Source organism: Monodelphis domestica, chromosome 7, assembly GCF_027887165.1.
Source record: "Monodelphis domestica isolate mMonDom1 chromosome 7, mMonDom1.pri, whole genome shotgun sequence".
Taxonomy (NCBI): domain Eukaryota; kingdom Metazoa; phylum Chordata; class Mammalia; order Didelphimorphia; family Didelphidae; genus Monodelphis; species Monodelphis domestica.
Genome location: NC_077233.1, coordinates 169,181,091 through 169,197,538, shown reverse-complemented (window position 1 = coordinate 169,197,538; position 16,448 = coordinate 169,181,091). Strand labels below are relative to the sequence as shown.

Here is a 16,448-nt window from a genome sequence, read left to right as displayed (position 1 = left end):
TCTTGAGTGGGGATTGACTCATTCATTTGGGAATTTGCATCTTCAGTGCCTAGTGCAGTGCTTGGCATCTAGGAGGTGCCATAAGCATAAATGCCTGTTGATGGATTGAGCTACAGTGCTCAGAAGACCTGAACATAAAGAGCTTTCATTCTAATGGAACAAAGATGAACACAGCCCTTTCACATGGAGATTCTTGTTCCCTTTCCCCCTCTCCGGAGGCCCCTTTTTCCCACCCATAAGAGGGGATGGGGTAGATTGCGTGGCTAGTTTTAGCAATGCCAGTAGGAACCCAGGCCTTTGTAGAACTTGCCAAGAAGGTGTCAGGCTAGGACAGAAGTAGGCAGTGTTGTGAGGAGGTTTATTTCATGGAAGCACTAGAATAGGGGGCTCTACTGGATACTTCACTGGTAAAGCACTAAAACAACAGCTAGATGGATGACTAGGCTAAAAAACAGACTGCTTGTTTTCCCATATTCAACTCTAGCCCAAAGCCATTTGATTCTTCCTCTAGGACATCTGTAAATCTGATTGCTTCCTTAATATCTCTAGAGAGAAACCCCCACTCCATGATTTCATTTTCTCTTGTCTTAGCTACTACTGCTCTATATCAACCAAGTCAGGCTTTTCCTCCTTTCCATTCAAAGTGCTCAACTGCTTGCTGGGCTATATTCCCCTTTTCTCATTCCTTTTTCTTCCCTACTATGTTCTCTTCACCCTTCCCAAGTTTCTTCCACATCTGCTTTCTCACAACTGCCCCCCAAAGCTGATCAAGAATTTGCTTCTTTGCTTAGGACACTGTGCTAAGTGTCCCTAGTGATGTGAAAATGCAAACAAACCCCAGAAGACAGACTACACTGAATTCCCCTCTTAATTAGGTAGCATCATACAGAGCCCCCAATGTTAGGCAGAAAAATACCCAGTTAATAATATTTAGAGGAAAGATAGGGAAGAAAAAATAATAAAGGAAGCCTTGTGTTTCCAGAGCTCAAATTATATTATAAAGGGGCAATTATTAATATTACATATATATGTATATGCTTGGTGGAGGGACATTTGGGAGACAGGAGAGAGAGAAGGGGGGGAGAGGAAAGAGGAGAGCTGGAATACAATAAAGAATCCAGAATTTAGTTTTGAAAACACAAAATGGATTTGTGTTGGACATGCCCAAGATTAAAGAATATTGGGGGGGAAAAGAATCATTACTGAATAAAAATGATTGAGAAATTGGATAGCAGCATGATTTTTAAAAATGTTTAGATCTTCATAGTATATCATGAGAAATTTGATTAAGGTCAATTAAATAATATGCAAGCATTAAGTACCTACTATGCTAGGAATTGGGATACAAAAACAAAAATGAAGGACTTCTTGCCCTCTATGAGCAGGAGGAAGAAAGAAAAAGTCAGTGATCTCAATAGTTTTTAAAACCATAAAAAATGGGAAGAAAAGAGAATTATATCTTTATAGTTAGGTTGCACAGTGGATAGAGCACTGGATTTGGAGTCAGGAAGACCTTTGTTCAGATCTGACCTCTGACATGCACTGTATGTCACTGGGCAAATAACCTTTTTCAGTCTCAATTTCCCTATCTGTAAAATGATGATCAGAATAGCATCTACCTCACAAGGATGCTGTAGGGATTAAGTGAGTTAACATATGTAAAACACTTTGCAAAACTTTAAAAGTGCTACATAAATGTCAGCTATTATTATTAACTCGGTTGAGGGTCAGTCAGAGAGCAAAGTAGAGACATATGCTATGCCTACATATTCTCCAACATAAGAACTATTTATTGGGAGCAATAGAAAAGATATTGGCAAAGAGGTAGGTCACTAGAAAAGCTGGGTGAGTAACAAGTGGGTATTTTACTGGGATTCACGTAAGGTGAAAAGATGTAGAGGAAAGTCTTTTTTCAGTCTAATGGTTAGACAACATGCCACTGTTTGTGGAGGATAGGAAGGGACTGGACAATGATCACCAAACCCAGATAGCATTATAAAATTTCAGAGTAGGAAGGGACCTTGGTGGCCATCTAGTCTAACACACCCTGAAAGAATCCCCTCTATATAGCATCTCTAACAAGTGGTCATCTAGTCTTCGCTTAATGATCTATGTCACGGAGGGGACAACCACCACCTTCTAAGACTTCTCATTCTACTTTTGGCTAAGTTTAAGAATTAAGCTTTTCCTTGTGTCTGGCACTTTAATGCTTATTGATTCTGAACCTAAATTTGCCTTTCTAGATTTCATCCATTGCTTCTAGTTTTAACTTTCAAGGCCAAAGGGAACAAGTCTAATCATTCTTCCACATGAGAGAGAGCCCTTCAAAACTTGAATATATCTCCCTGAGTCTTCTTTTCTCCTGGCTAAACATCCCTAGTTGCTTCAACCTGTTCTCATATGATGTGAAGCCCTTCATTATCTTGGCTACCCTCTTTCCTCTGGGTATTTCCAGATTGTCAATATCTTCCTAAAATGTGGTGCCCACAACACCCCAGATGTCTATGGTACCGTAAAATTCTCACCTACCTCATATTCCCGAAAACTTTAATTTTCTTAGCACAACCCAAGATCACATTAGGTTCTTTGGCCATAGCACATTAATTATTCATATTTTTAGTGACTTGTCCACCTAAAACCTCAGATCTCTTTTAGATGAATTTCTAACTATGCCTCTCCCAGCATGTACTGTGAAGTTGATTTTTAGACCCAAGTGTAGGACATGATATTGTCCCTATAAATTTCATCTTTTTAGATCTAGCCCAGTGGTCTAATTTGTCAGAATGCTTTTAGGTCTTGACTTTACCATTCAGTTTGCCCCTCTCCCTTTGTGTCACCTGCAAATTTGAAAAAGATGCTACTTGGGCCTTTAAATAACTGATAAAAATGCTCATTAGCACAGGACCTACTGGAGACCTTCCAAGTTGACATCAAAGTATGGATGGTTACTTTTTGTCAGTTCTATATCTACCTAATTATGCTACTATCTAACCCATATTCTTCTATCTTTTCCAAAAGAAGAACAAAATAAACTTTATCAAATGCTTTGCTAAAATCTAGTCATATTTTATATAAACTTTAGATCAATTCCCTGTTTAGTAACAATGTCAAAAAAGAAAATAAGGTTAGCTTGGCATGACCTATTCTATCTGAAACTAGGATAGTTCTGTGTGATTAATGTTTTATTTTCTAGACGTTCATTAACCATCACTTTTTTAAAAATATGGCTAAGAGTAGCTTTTAATTTTTTAGTTTTTAACTGTCAGTCTGGTTAATCCTACTCTCAGGATAATGCTGTTGTTTTTTAATGTGTTAAATAAAACGTACAGGATTATAAAGGAAACCATAGTTTTCCCACAATATTAAAAAGACAAGTTCTCATCTGGTCTCAGATACTTCCTGCTGTGTGGCCCTGGGCAAGTCAATTGATCCCAGTTGCTGAGCCCTTACCACTCTTCTGTCTTGGAACTGATACTTAGTATCAATTCTAAGATAGAAGATAAGGGTTAAAAAAGAAAAAAAGATAAATTCACAGACCCTGAGTTTAAATATCCTTGTTCTAAAATGTTGCCAAGAATCCAATAAACATTCTCAGCCCTATAGTTTCAAGATTCCATTTCTCTTTCCTATTTTGAAAATGACGAGATAATTTGCTCTTCTCCAGGAAAGAGATGTTATTCGTCCTTTCATCTTTCACATGCTATTGATGATGGGCTAGAAATCATTTCTGTCCATTCTTTTAGGACCTGGGAATGTGGTTTGCCTGGGCTAGGTGACAGCTCTCCTTCCCTTAAACAGAGTGTCAAGTCTCTATTAACTCTTTTTATTCTGTTCTTTCCTGTCCAAAGGTCATTCACCTTGGCAAAGAGAAGTTAAATAGAAATCAGTCAGTTCTACCTCATTAGCTAGCATTGCCCCATACACTCTGCACAGCAACTCTAGTCCATCTTGAATTCTTTTTTCCCAAGAAAAAAAGAGGCTGCCATAGTGCATGGAGCATGGAAAGCTTCTGTTCACATCCAGCTTCCTGGATTTTTCTCTTCAGCTCCCATCTCAGATAAGTAATCTTTTGCCTTACCTTTCCAGGGCCCAGCTGTACTTCCTAGCCATCTCCTTCCCGTCCCTGCTTTCTGGCCTCCACAATTTTATGTTGAAGCATGCAAGGTTCACTCACTCTATCTGCCCGTCTACCTATTTTTTAATCTAGAATTTTAGTGTATGGGATCCTATTTATCCAATCTCTGCAGGAAGCCTTTGCTGGCCCCTCAGTTGCTAAATCTTCCCCTCTAAAATTACCTTCCGTCAGCTCAGTATGTATCTCGTATGTATCTGTTTCTGTATACACTCTCGTATGTATCTGTTTCTGTATACACTCTCGTATGTATCTGTTTCTGTATACACTGTCTTCTCTGCCCACCCCATTAGACTGTAAACTCCTTGAGGTAGGGATTATTTTTGCCCTTTTGTGCACCACCCCCATACCTTGAAGTGCCTCATGTATAGCGTTTTAATAAATATTTTTTGACAGACTTCTCTCTAAAATTTAGGGTATGTATCAAATAATACCTTTCCTCTCTTTCATAACATCTAAGAGGGAATGGCCATTTTCCTTCAAAGTTTGCATAATTTTTACCTTGGAAGTAAATTCCTTTCTGTTGATGAGAAACAAAATCATAACAGAATTTCTTTTGTTGGTTTTTCTACCATTTTGATGAAATCATTCTCAGCAGAAAGAGCTTCAGCACGTCTGAATAATTGAAGTCCCTAACCACCACCGTATCATATTTTTGTGATCTGATTCTTAAATTCCTCATCCATTTCCTCTATCTAGGTTTATATTATAATTTTTAAAAATCACTTCTGTTTGCCCCTCATTCACCTAAATGCTTTCCATTTTGTTTCTGATATTTTGGTTCCTGGATTTCCTCATGTGGCTTTTCCTTCTTAATATATAATTCCTACCCTTTACCTGCCCTACTTCTTTTGAATATAACACATTCACCAAAATCCATAACAGTCATAAGTCTCATCTTGCCAAGTTTCAGTGATGTTTGTGATGCCAAATCTACCTTCTAGCATTAGATTCTTTAGTTCATCTCGTACTTTGAATCTTTCTTGGATCTTGTCCCCATTGAACTTCTTAGTGTTTCAACCATCACTGTTATTACATTGTGGCTATCTTTCTATAGTATCTAGCTTGCTGGATATATAGGAAGTTTTCTCCCTTTGCTTTTCTATTCTGTTAAAAGTCCTTTGATTAGATTTGTAAGACTCCAGGCAAATGCATTCTTACCAGCCCTGGTTAAGTGAACACCATTCTTGGCCAAAAGCCTGTCATTCATATATTTTAAGCTGTGGTCCAGAAATCCAAATCCCATTCTCTGACACCATCTTTGTTCATTTCTGTTTTTTTCTCATTTGCATTCTTTGCTCTTAATGGGCAGCAGTGAAAAAAACACCATTTGTGCCCCTATGGTCTTCAGTTTCTTGCCAAAGGGTTTGTAATCTTTGGCAATGATTTCTAGGTTCCTTCTGGAAGTGTCATCTATATTCATATGAATCACTAGAAGTGGGAAGTACTCAATGTGTGGGTGGGTTACAAACTTCACCCCTGGAGTAAGTGCCCATCATAATGAGGTCACAGGGTCATTCAAATATCAAATTTGTCAAAGTATTAAACAAATGGAAAAAAATTGAGGACCAAATAAATGATTTTTTATATTAAAATAAAGAATTTTATAAGATAAAAGGTGTGTTTCAAGAGGAAAATGAAAAATATTGGGGTAATTTATCTGATGAATCTATAAGAATTGAAACAAACTTATATGGATAATATCTATTATAGAGAAGCTGTATAGAACAGTAGCAAGAGTTCTATTTTTGGAATTAGGCCAGATATGGGTTCAAATCCTATCTTTACCACTTACTAGTTCTGTGATAATGGACAAGTAATAATCTCTTTGAGCTTAGTTTTATTATCATTTGCAAACAGGAGATAGTAGTACTTAGTTCAACATGTAATGAGAATCAAAGAAAGTAAACACACCTCAACTCTTTAAAGTCTAATAATCTCTTCACTCAATTTAAACCACTTTCTCTGAAGTTTCCGATGATCTTTTAATTGCCCAATCTGATAGTTTATTTTCTCAGTTCTCATTCTTCTTGACCTATCTGCTGCAGTTGACACTGTTGATCTTTTCCCCTTTCCTTTTCTCTTCTTTGGGTTTGTGATACTATTCTTTCCTCATTCTCTTTCTGTATGTCTGATCACTCTTTCTCAGTCTCTTTTACTGGCTTACTTTATCTTTATCTTTATATCTTTAACTGTAGCTTTTCTCTATGGCTCTGATCTAGGTCCTCTTCTCCTTATATTCTAATGGCAACTTCATCAGCTTCCATAGGTTTAATTATTATTTTCTCTCTCTCTCTCTCTCTCTCTCTCTCTCTCTCTCTCTCTCAAAATACCTTAAATTTAACTATTTTTATTCTCTATTATTAGGAAATGACTCTCTTACTAATAACTATTATTATAATCAGTCTGTAAATACTGATGTATATACTTATGGTCTCTTTCACTAGAATATAAGTTCCTTGAGAGTAGAGATTATTTCATTCTCTGTATTTATATACTTACTGCACAGTGCCTAGCATATGATAGGTACTCAGTAAAAGCTTCTCAACAGTTTTCCAAATCTTAAAGCATTAGAAATGTTATATAACTGTCTGCCCTTTGATCCAGCCATAGCACTGCTGGGTTTGTACCCCAAAGAGATAATAAGGAAAAAGACTTGTACAAGAATATTCATAGCTGCACTCTTTGTGGTGGCCAAAAATTGGAAAATGAGGGGATGCCCTTCAACTGGGGGATGGCTGAACAAATTGTGGTTATCTGTTGGTGATGGAATACTATTGTGCTCAAAGGAATGATGAACTGGAAGAATTCCATGGGCACTGGAACAACCTCCAGGAAGTGATGCAGAGTGAAAGGAGCAGAACCAAGAGAACTTTGTACACAGAGACTGATACACTGTGGTATAATTGAATGTAATAGACTTCTCCATTAGTGGCAATGCAGTGATCCAAACAATTTGGAGGAATCTATGAGAAAAACCACTATCCACATTCAGAGGAAAACTGTGGGAGTAGAAACACCAAAGGAAAACAATTGCTTGATTACATGGGTCGAGGGGATATGCTTTGGGGATGTAGACTCTAAATGAACATCCTAGTGCAAACATCAACAACATGTAAATTGGTTCTGATCAGGGACACAAGTAATACCCAATGAAACTGCATGTCAGTTGCAGGAAGGGTAGGTAGAGGGGAGGGAGGGAAATAATGTGATTATTGTAACCAAGGCATAATGTTCTAAATTGACTAAGTAAATTCAAATGGAAAAAAGAAATGTTATATAGTAAGCCTATAATAAAGCCTTTTTGTACATTTGTTTGTGTAAATTTCACCTATTAATTTTGTTTGCACATTATCATTAAATAAATAAATGGCTAAATAGTGTGAACAAATAGTTCTGGAAAGAAGAAATATAATTTACTGATAAACATTTGAAAATTATAACTCCTAATAATCAGAGAAATATGTGACAAAACAACAGTGAGGTACCATCTTGAAGCCATCAAATTGGTAAAGATAGTTTAAAATAATAACATTTAGTGGTGGCCAATCAGCATGAAAACAGGTGCCTTGTTACATATTGGGAATTGCAAAATATTAATATATTTTGAATAGCAATTTGGCATGATAGGTCAGAGGAAATTGTAGATAAAGTTTGCCTAGACTTTGGCAAAGTTATTTGGTAATATATCTCATCTTATTCTTGTGGAAAAGATAGAGGAGTGTTATGGGTGAGACAACAATACAATCATATAAATTCAGAATTGGTTGAATAGCTGGACTTAGAGCAGTCATGAAGACTTTAATGTTGGAAAGAAGTCTCTAGCAGAGGGCCCTAGGGATTTGGTTTTGTGTTATTAAACATTTTTACTAATGAATTAGATAAAGGCATGAAATTATGTTTATCAAATTTGATGAAGACACAAAGGTGGGAACTGTAGATAGTTAATTCACTAGATGATACAAGATCTAAAAAGATTACATTAGGTAGGGTATTACACTAGGTTTAATTGTATGAAATTAAAAATGAATAAATGTAAAGTCTTACATGTGGGTTCAAAAAATCTTCTTCCCAAATATAAGGTAAGGGGAACATGTTTAAATAGTGGATTATCTGAAAAAGATCTGGAGGGGGAAAGAGCCAAAATGGTAGTTTAATAGCAGCAAAAGCTGAAACCTCTCTGAGGATCCCTTCAAACCAACCTTAAAATAGTGCATCAAAACAACAGGAGTCACACAAACAACAAGATGTAGCAAGGGGTCTCTCCTGTGGAAAACAACTTGAAAGATCCATCTACTACCAGGTTCTGAGCCTGAGCATAGGCCCACTTCAGGATCCTGGGACTCTGCCTAAGTCAACAGCAAAGCACCCCATACCTACCCCTTAAAGTCTCAAGTCCTAGCACCAGCCCTCAGTGAGGTCCCCAAAGTCCATAGAGGTTGGCCCTTTCCAGCCTATGGTGAAGCCCCTACCCCAGGGCAAAATAGCTCATCGTGCTGAGTCCTGTAAGCCATCAATCAGCAGAGAAGACAGAATCAGCAGTTTTTAGAACTCCCAGTCCACAGGCAAAAAAAGGCTGGGAAAATGAGCAAACAGCAAAAGAAACGTAACCATAGAACATTTTTATGGTGACAAAGACCAAGGCACAGATTTAGTAGGAGATGGTGAGTTCCAAGTAATCAAATGCAAAACTTCAAAGAAAAATGGGAATTGGTCTCGGGGGCTTGAAGAGCTCAAAAAAGAAATTAAAAAATCAAATAGAGATGAAAGAAAAATGGGAAAAAGAAATGAAAGTAATGTAAAAAGACAATTACAGTTTAAAAAAACAAAATTGGTCAAGTGGAAAAAGAAGTAAAAAAATTAATGAGGAAAAGAATTCTATGAAAAGTAGAATGGACCAAATGGAAAAGGAGGATCAAAAAGTCATGGAATAAAAACATTCTTATTTACAAGAAACACATTTGAGGCAGGTAGACACACAGAATAAAATCAAGGGGATGGAGTATAATCTTTTGGGTTTCAACTGAGATTTTTTTTAAAAAAGCATGATTAGCAATAATGATCTCAGATGAAGTGAAAGCAAAAACAGATGTGATTAAAAGATATAAGGAAAGTAATCCCATCTTGATAAAAGGCAGGATAGGCAATGAAGTAATAGCAGTACGTAACATATATGCACCAAATGGTATAGCCTCTAGATTTTAAAGGAGAAACTAAAGGAGTTTAAGAAGGAAATAGTAAAACTAGGACCTCAACCTTCTTCTATCAGACCTAGGTAAATCTAACAAAAAAAAAAACAACAAATAAAAAAGAAGTAAAGGAAGTGAATGAAATTTTAGAAAAGTTAGATTTAATAGATATCTGGAAAAAGTGAATAGGGATAAAAAAAGAATATACCTTTTTTACAGCAGTCCTTAGTACACACACACACACACACACACACACACACACACACACACACACACATACACACAATTAACCATTAACTAGGTCATAAAATCTTTGCAACCAAATGCAGAAAAGCAAAAATAATAAATACATCCTTCTTGGATCATAATGCAATACAATGTATTTAATAAGAGTGCATGGAAAGACAAATGAAAAATTAACTGGAAACTAGATAATCTGATTCTTCAAAATGGGTGCATAAAAAAAAACAACCCAAATCATAGAAACAATCACTGATTTTATAGAAGAAAATCATAATGAGACGACATACCAAAATTTATGGAATACAGCCAAAGCAGTACTCAGGGGAAAATTTATATCCCTGAATGCTTATGTCTGAAAAAGATCTGAAGGTATTAGTATGTTAAAAGCTCCAAAGAGTCAATAGAATGATGTGGCAGTCAAAAAAAGCTGATATAATCATGGGCTACATTGAAAGAGATATAATTTCAAGGAATAATGTGTTTATCTCTTCATACACTATCCTTATCAAACTATATCTAGAGTATGATGACAAAATTTAGGAAGATCATTGCTCATCTAGAGTGTCCAGATAACAAAAACTAGGATTGCAAGGAGCCGTGAATCCTTATGATATATGAATTAGTTGAGGGCATTAGGTATATTTAGACTGTAGAAGAGAAGACTCCAAGGGTACATGATAGCTATGTTCAATGACTTAAAAGGACCTCATGTGGAAGTGGGATAAGACATTTTCCATCTGGTTCCAGAGGCAGATTAGGAGCAAAAGGTAGAAGTTACAAAGGAGCAAATTTAGGCTTGATGCTAGGAAAAACTTCCTAAAAGAGATGTATCTAGTGGGAATGGGTGACCTTGGCAATACTTCTCTCTACATTGGAGACAGAGGTTGGATGACTATTTGTCAGGTATGTTATTATAGGGATTCCTTTTTAAAGAATGGATTGGGTGGGTACAGCTAGGTGACTCAATGGATTGAGAGCCAGGCCCAGAGACAGGAGGTCCTGGGTTCAAATCTAGATGCAGACACTTCCTAGCTGTGGGCAAATCACTTAACCCCAATTGCCTAGACCTTACCACTCTTCTACCTTGAAACCAATACACAGTATTAATTCTAAGACAGAAGGTAAGGTTCTTTTTTTTTTTTTTTAAAGAATGGATTGGGGAACAGCTAGATGGCTCAGTGAATTGAAAGTCAGGCCTAGAGATGGGCTTCAAATCTGACCTCAGATCTAGCTGTGTAACCTTGGGCAAGTCACTTAACTCTCATTGTCTAGCTCACACCAATCTTCTGCAAGGTAAAGGTTTAAAAAAATAGATTGAACCAGATGACCAAAGTCTATTCCAACTAAAACTAGGCATATCTGTGAAAATTTGTACTCTTTAACCCAAGTGATCTTGCCTATTTTACTTAAATATACTAGGGTGCTACCAAAGGCCAGAGCAGAGGGACATGGAAAAAACCTGTTAGTACACAAAAATTCATAGCAATTTTATTTATAATAAGGAAAAAATGAAAATAGCCTATTTGCTGAACAGTTGAGGAATTGGGGACATGATAAATTATGATCTATCAGTGTAATGGAATGCTATGACAAATATGAAGAAAACAAAGAAATGTAGAAAGATATATATATATATATGTACATATATATATATAAATGCTAAACAAATAAAGTAGAATCAGAATAGCATGTATATTGATTCCAACTGCATAGAAATAACATAGCAAAATATAGTTAACACATTGAAAAGCATTCAGAAGTGCATTAAAAGCAAATAAGATATTTTTTTGGAGACCTTGTATCAACATGTAATACCCCTTTTAAAAAATTGGAAATAGCTTAGATTTATGTTTTTGTGAATCCCATTTATATTTTGCTTTTTTCTTTCTGTGGGTTTTAAATAATAGTGGCTGTGAATAATAACTACAGTGGATCATAATCATAGTCATAATAATAGTAATGGATATTATCATCCCAAATTTCTTTGAGAACTGTGCATGGCTTCAAACTTTGCAGAGCATTGTTAAATAGAGTCATTTAATTTGATCAAATGTGAACAATGTTTGGGGTATAACATAGAATACAGAGTTAGACCCAATCCTGGACCAGCAAATACACTTCCTCTTTGGCAGAAATCCACCCCCTGGGGATGAGGGATATAAAGCAGGCATTAAGGGTATCTTCAAAGACAGCAGAAACTATAAGACTCCAAGAAGCACCAGGTTTTCATTGGTAGGAAAAGGAAAACACATGTCCAAAACAGCTTGAAGCCCTATGGGAATCTGAGCCAAATGGCACATTTCTGAGTCCCAATGGTCACCATAGTACCCTATTTGCCCCTTTTGTGAGGGAAAAAAGGCTTTTCTGTTCAGAAAATTTAGTGCTCTATGCCAGAAAACAACAACACACATTAGCATTTTGGAAACAATGCTAATATACAGTGTGAATAACTCTTTTGCATGAAGGGAGTGCCTCATTTCCCAATGGGATGGTCAGTGACATGAGATGGGAAGGAGATCTGGACCAGTTTGGCACTAGACCACTGACTAAAAGAGGTGGAATTATTATAGATAGAAAGGAGGGAATTGAGAAGAATGATAGAGCAGTAGCCTCAATCTCAGAAGACTTTGGTCTAGATCTAGGATTCTTCAAGGAATTTCCTAAATCACAAAATCTTAGGAGCTGGACCCAGAACAATCCAGAGGAACTTAGGGGAAAGAATGCTGTCCACATCCAGAGGAAATGTGGAAATGGAACTGCAATGGAAAAATATGTGATTGATCATGTAGTGCAATAGGGATATGATTAGGGTTTTGATGTTAAAGGATCATTCTGCTGCAGATATGAATAACATGGAAATAGGTTTTGAACAGTGATATATGTATAACCCAATGGAACTGCTTGTTGGATTCAGGAGGGGGAAGCAAAGGAGGAGTATCATGAATCATGAAACCATGGGAAAATATTCTAAAAAAAAGGGGGGAAATGAAAAAAAAAAGAGTTGGAAAGAATTCCATAGTCTATGGAAAGGGCTCCATAGACTAATCCCTATAAAAAAAACAGAATCTTATCTAAGAAATGGGCATCTAGCCTTTGCTTAGAGTCACCTCTGTTCTATCTTCTCCTCCATCCCTAAACACATACTTTTATTATTTTTTTTAAACCCTTACCTTCTGTCTTAGAACCAATGCTATGTAACAGCTAAAAGGCAGAAAAGTGCTAAGGGCTAGGCAATTGGGTGATTAAGTGACTTGTCATGGTCACAAAGTTAGGAAGTATCAGAGTCCAGATTCGAACCCAAGGTCTTACCTCTCCAAGTATGGCCCTGAGCTAACTAGCTACTCCCACATACTTTTATTGTAATGCAATGACCAAAAAGCTGTTTCTGGGGCTTGCACAAAATAAAACATATACATGCTTGGGGAAGGGGGTCTTGATAAAGAAAATTTATTAGAGGAATATAATCACCACATTCCACTTATGGGTGACTCTAATTGTTAGGAAGTTTCTCCTTCCATGAAGCCTAAATATACCTAACAAAAACAAAACAAGACTAATTCCTCTTCTTTCTGCTAGCTGCCATCTCTGTGTGAATATGGCTCTTCTATTTCCCCTAAACCTTTTCTCCAAGTGGATTTTCCCAGTTCCTTCAACTGATTCTTAAATGACACAGTTTTAAGGTCTCCTCCTCTAGATATTCTCCAGCTTTTTAATAGCTTTCCTAAAATGTGACTTATGGAAATAAACCATCCTTCAAGTGTGGTCTGACCAGAGCAGAGACCAAGGTATCACTTCCTAGATCCGGAACACTAGTCTCAGTTCAATTGTGTTCTTACCCACCTGAGTCTTCTTAAATCTAGTCTAGTGTTTCTGTCATTGGGGGATAGAGGTCATATTTCATAGGCCCAGAATTAAATAATGAATAAAAGCAGCATAAAAGGTGTAGCAATTGCCCCAATCTTTTAAAAAATTATCTAAAACTCTTATTTATTGTCTTAGTAATAGCTCTAAGAGAGAAAGGCAAGGACTAGGCAAACACGATTAAATGACTTGCACACGGTCACAAAGCTAGGAATTTGGAGCCAGTTTTGAAACCAGGTCTTTTCCACTTTCGGTCTGGCTCTATCCACTGTGCTACCTAGCTGGCCTCAAAATTGCTTCAATCTCAAAAAAAAAAAAGGAAAGAAAAGAAATTGCCTCAATTTTGAGGCAATGTGACCCTCTTAGCAAGGCAGAGACTGGGCTGCTAGGTCCTGGATGGAAGGAAAGCTGTGTCCCAAAGATCGACAAAAATGTGATCTTTAATTTTGACAAAAATATATCCAGGATAATGTTATGTAAAAGAAAACAGAGTGTTAAGAGTTAACTTTCACCTGGGTACAGAATTTATTTATTAGCACTCTGGTTTTACTTCAGTAAATAGGGAGGCAAGAGAAGAATCTATTCCTAAAAGAAATTTCCTAGAGTTTGTGCTGAATAGTTTTAGAGATCAAAGGCCAAAGAAAGATGGCCAAGCACCATTTCATACTCAAGACTGCTTTCAGCATGTTGAGTTTTGACAAATCGTACTGTATAACCTGGAGAGCAGGGGTGAGAGTAAATCTGTGCTAGCCATACAAAGGAAGCCAGTAACATTAGGGCAGTTTAATTGGGGTACCTTAAATGCAGAGCTGAATGTAACTTACAAGAGCCATGTCCTACTGCAAACAGATCCTTATATTTTGGATTCCTGCAAAAAAAAAAAGTTATAACATAAGAGGACAAAATTCAGATCCATTTTTTAAAAGTTTGAATTATATTTCAAACTTAGGTGGTTACATTCTATCCCACAAATTTATAAGGGAAATACTTATACTCTAGTGGAAAAGTAATGAAAAGCTATTTGCAAAAAAAGGAAACCCAAAGAATAAACACTTGAAAAATGTTCAATTTCACTAATAATTAAAGAATGCAGTCCAAACTCTATCAATCTGGAAAAAAAAAACAAAAGTCATTACAATAAAACTGGTGGGGCTTGGGAACATAAGTATTTCCATAAATGTGACTGGGGACACTGCTGATGGAATAGCAAGCCAGTGCAATCTTTATAGAGAGCAATTTGGTTATACACAGTAAGTGTCATAAAACCATATATACCCTTTGACCCAGTAACCCCATTACTGGAGAAACATTTCAAGGGAAAAAAAGGAAAGTTTAAAAACAAAAACCCTAGCTTTTGTCTCAGAATTGATATTCTGAGACAGAAGAGCAGGCAAGGCAATTGGGGTTAAATGATTTGCCCAGGGTCACAAAGCAAGGAAGTATCTGAGGACATTTTTGAACTTAGGTCCTTCCAATTCCAGACTTGGTGGGTCTATCCACTGTGGTACGTAGCTGCTCAAAGAGATTTATTTGTATGTGTTTATGAGACATTGCGAGTTTATAGCAGCATTATATATAAAAGTAAAAAATGAGTAACAATATAAAAAATCTAATAGTTGGGTTGTGGCTAAGCATTTATGGTACATAAATAATGCCATATTGAAATGAATATTTGAATGAATGAAAATGAAATGAAATGAAAACTGTACAAAAAAGCTTTACAAATTATATGAAATAATGTAAAGTGAAAAAGCAGAAATAATACTATTGTATCTACACTGACAAGCCATGTAAATTATGTATGCACATAAATGTATGCAAAATATGATCATTAAAAGGGTAAGTGTTTTAGAATGATTGATGAGTTATTATTGATTCTTATATATTTAGGTTTACTTTTTGTTATAAAATAAATAGGGGAAAATGCATCTAAGTGCATGGTGCCCAATAATGGAGCCAAACATTAAGAGTAAATCATTTTATTTCTCTGAATCTCAATGTTCTCCTCTGAAAATGGGAATGGTACTATACAGGGTTGTTGTGAAAAAATTAAACTTTAAAGCAGTATATAAATGTGAGCTAGTAACTGACAAAAAGGTCTCTGGGTAGGAATAAAGTCAGTACAAAACTGCAAAGTACTAACCATTTTCAATGAAAAGTCAACTTTACTGACCCTTCAGGGCTTCCTTTTTTATTTGAATGGAACTTGGAAACAAGGGAGTCAACTTATCTTCCAAGTCAATATCTATTTGGGGAAACACATTATACCATACCAAGGAGAGTAGCTGATGGGACAGTCTGAAGAAAGCAATTTCTAAATTCTTACAGTCTGAGTAGGCATTATTTCTCCCCTTTGAAGATTTTTTCAAATAGTTATTCCTTCTCCTCTTTCATGATGAATCTTAAACGAGTCTCTAAATTTATATATTTCATGCTTCTTCTTAGTCTCCCTAACTTACATCTTATGTTCATAGCTTTGCCCTAAGTGAATATTTAAATCTGGAGCTGAAAATAGCCAAGATGCTGAAACTGAATCAGGAGAAATTCAGTCTAAAGACATAATAGAATAAAAAGTTGGATTCTCTCCACATTCTGTAGCTAGGTAAGCCCAAGATTTAATGGGTTTGTACACCACCCTCCTCAAACACACTGTGAATATTTGAAAGCATTATTGTGTCTGTAGGGTTGTTAGAGGACAATAAAGTAGGACTACTATTTTGATTCCTAGTTTCATCTCTCAGGGCCACAACCATGATCCATGTCCCTACTCCTAGCCCTGAAAGGAAAGGGTTGTCAGAGGGAGAACTCTCCCACAAAGGCTACTTCTACTCAGCTTGTTGTATAGCTAGCTCCTAAGGACATTTTTTCTCCTCACCCCAGTGATGCCTTTAAACAGTCCCACATCAGGTCAGAAGACATTGTCTTCCTGTTGGATATTGTTGTTGTCCAGTAGTTTCATTCATGTCCAACTCTTTATGATCCCATTTGGGTTTTTCTTGGCAAAGATACTAGAGTAGTTTACC

At 36.4% G+C, this 16,448-nt stretch overlaps 1 protein-coding gene across 2 annotated transcripts in view; it reads right to left on the bottom strand.

Moving 5' to 3' along the window:
• The window catches only part of DNAI1 (dynein axonemal intermediate chain 1), a 314,390-nt gene that overhangs the window by 127,460 nt on the left and 170,482 nt on the right, over positions 1 to 16,448 (bottom strand). Inside the window, exon 12 of one of the 2 annotated variants that reach the window (XM_001378802.5) lies at positions 14,250 to 14,293. The exons of the other annotated variant lie outside the window; for it this stretch is intronic. Coding sequence (XP_001378839.3) covers positions 14,250 to 14,293 — 44 coding nt within the window. The remainder of the gene's footprint in view (positions 1 to 14,249; positions 14,294 to 16,448) is intronic. 2 annotated transcript variants of the gene reach the window in all.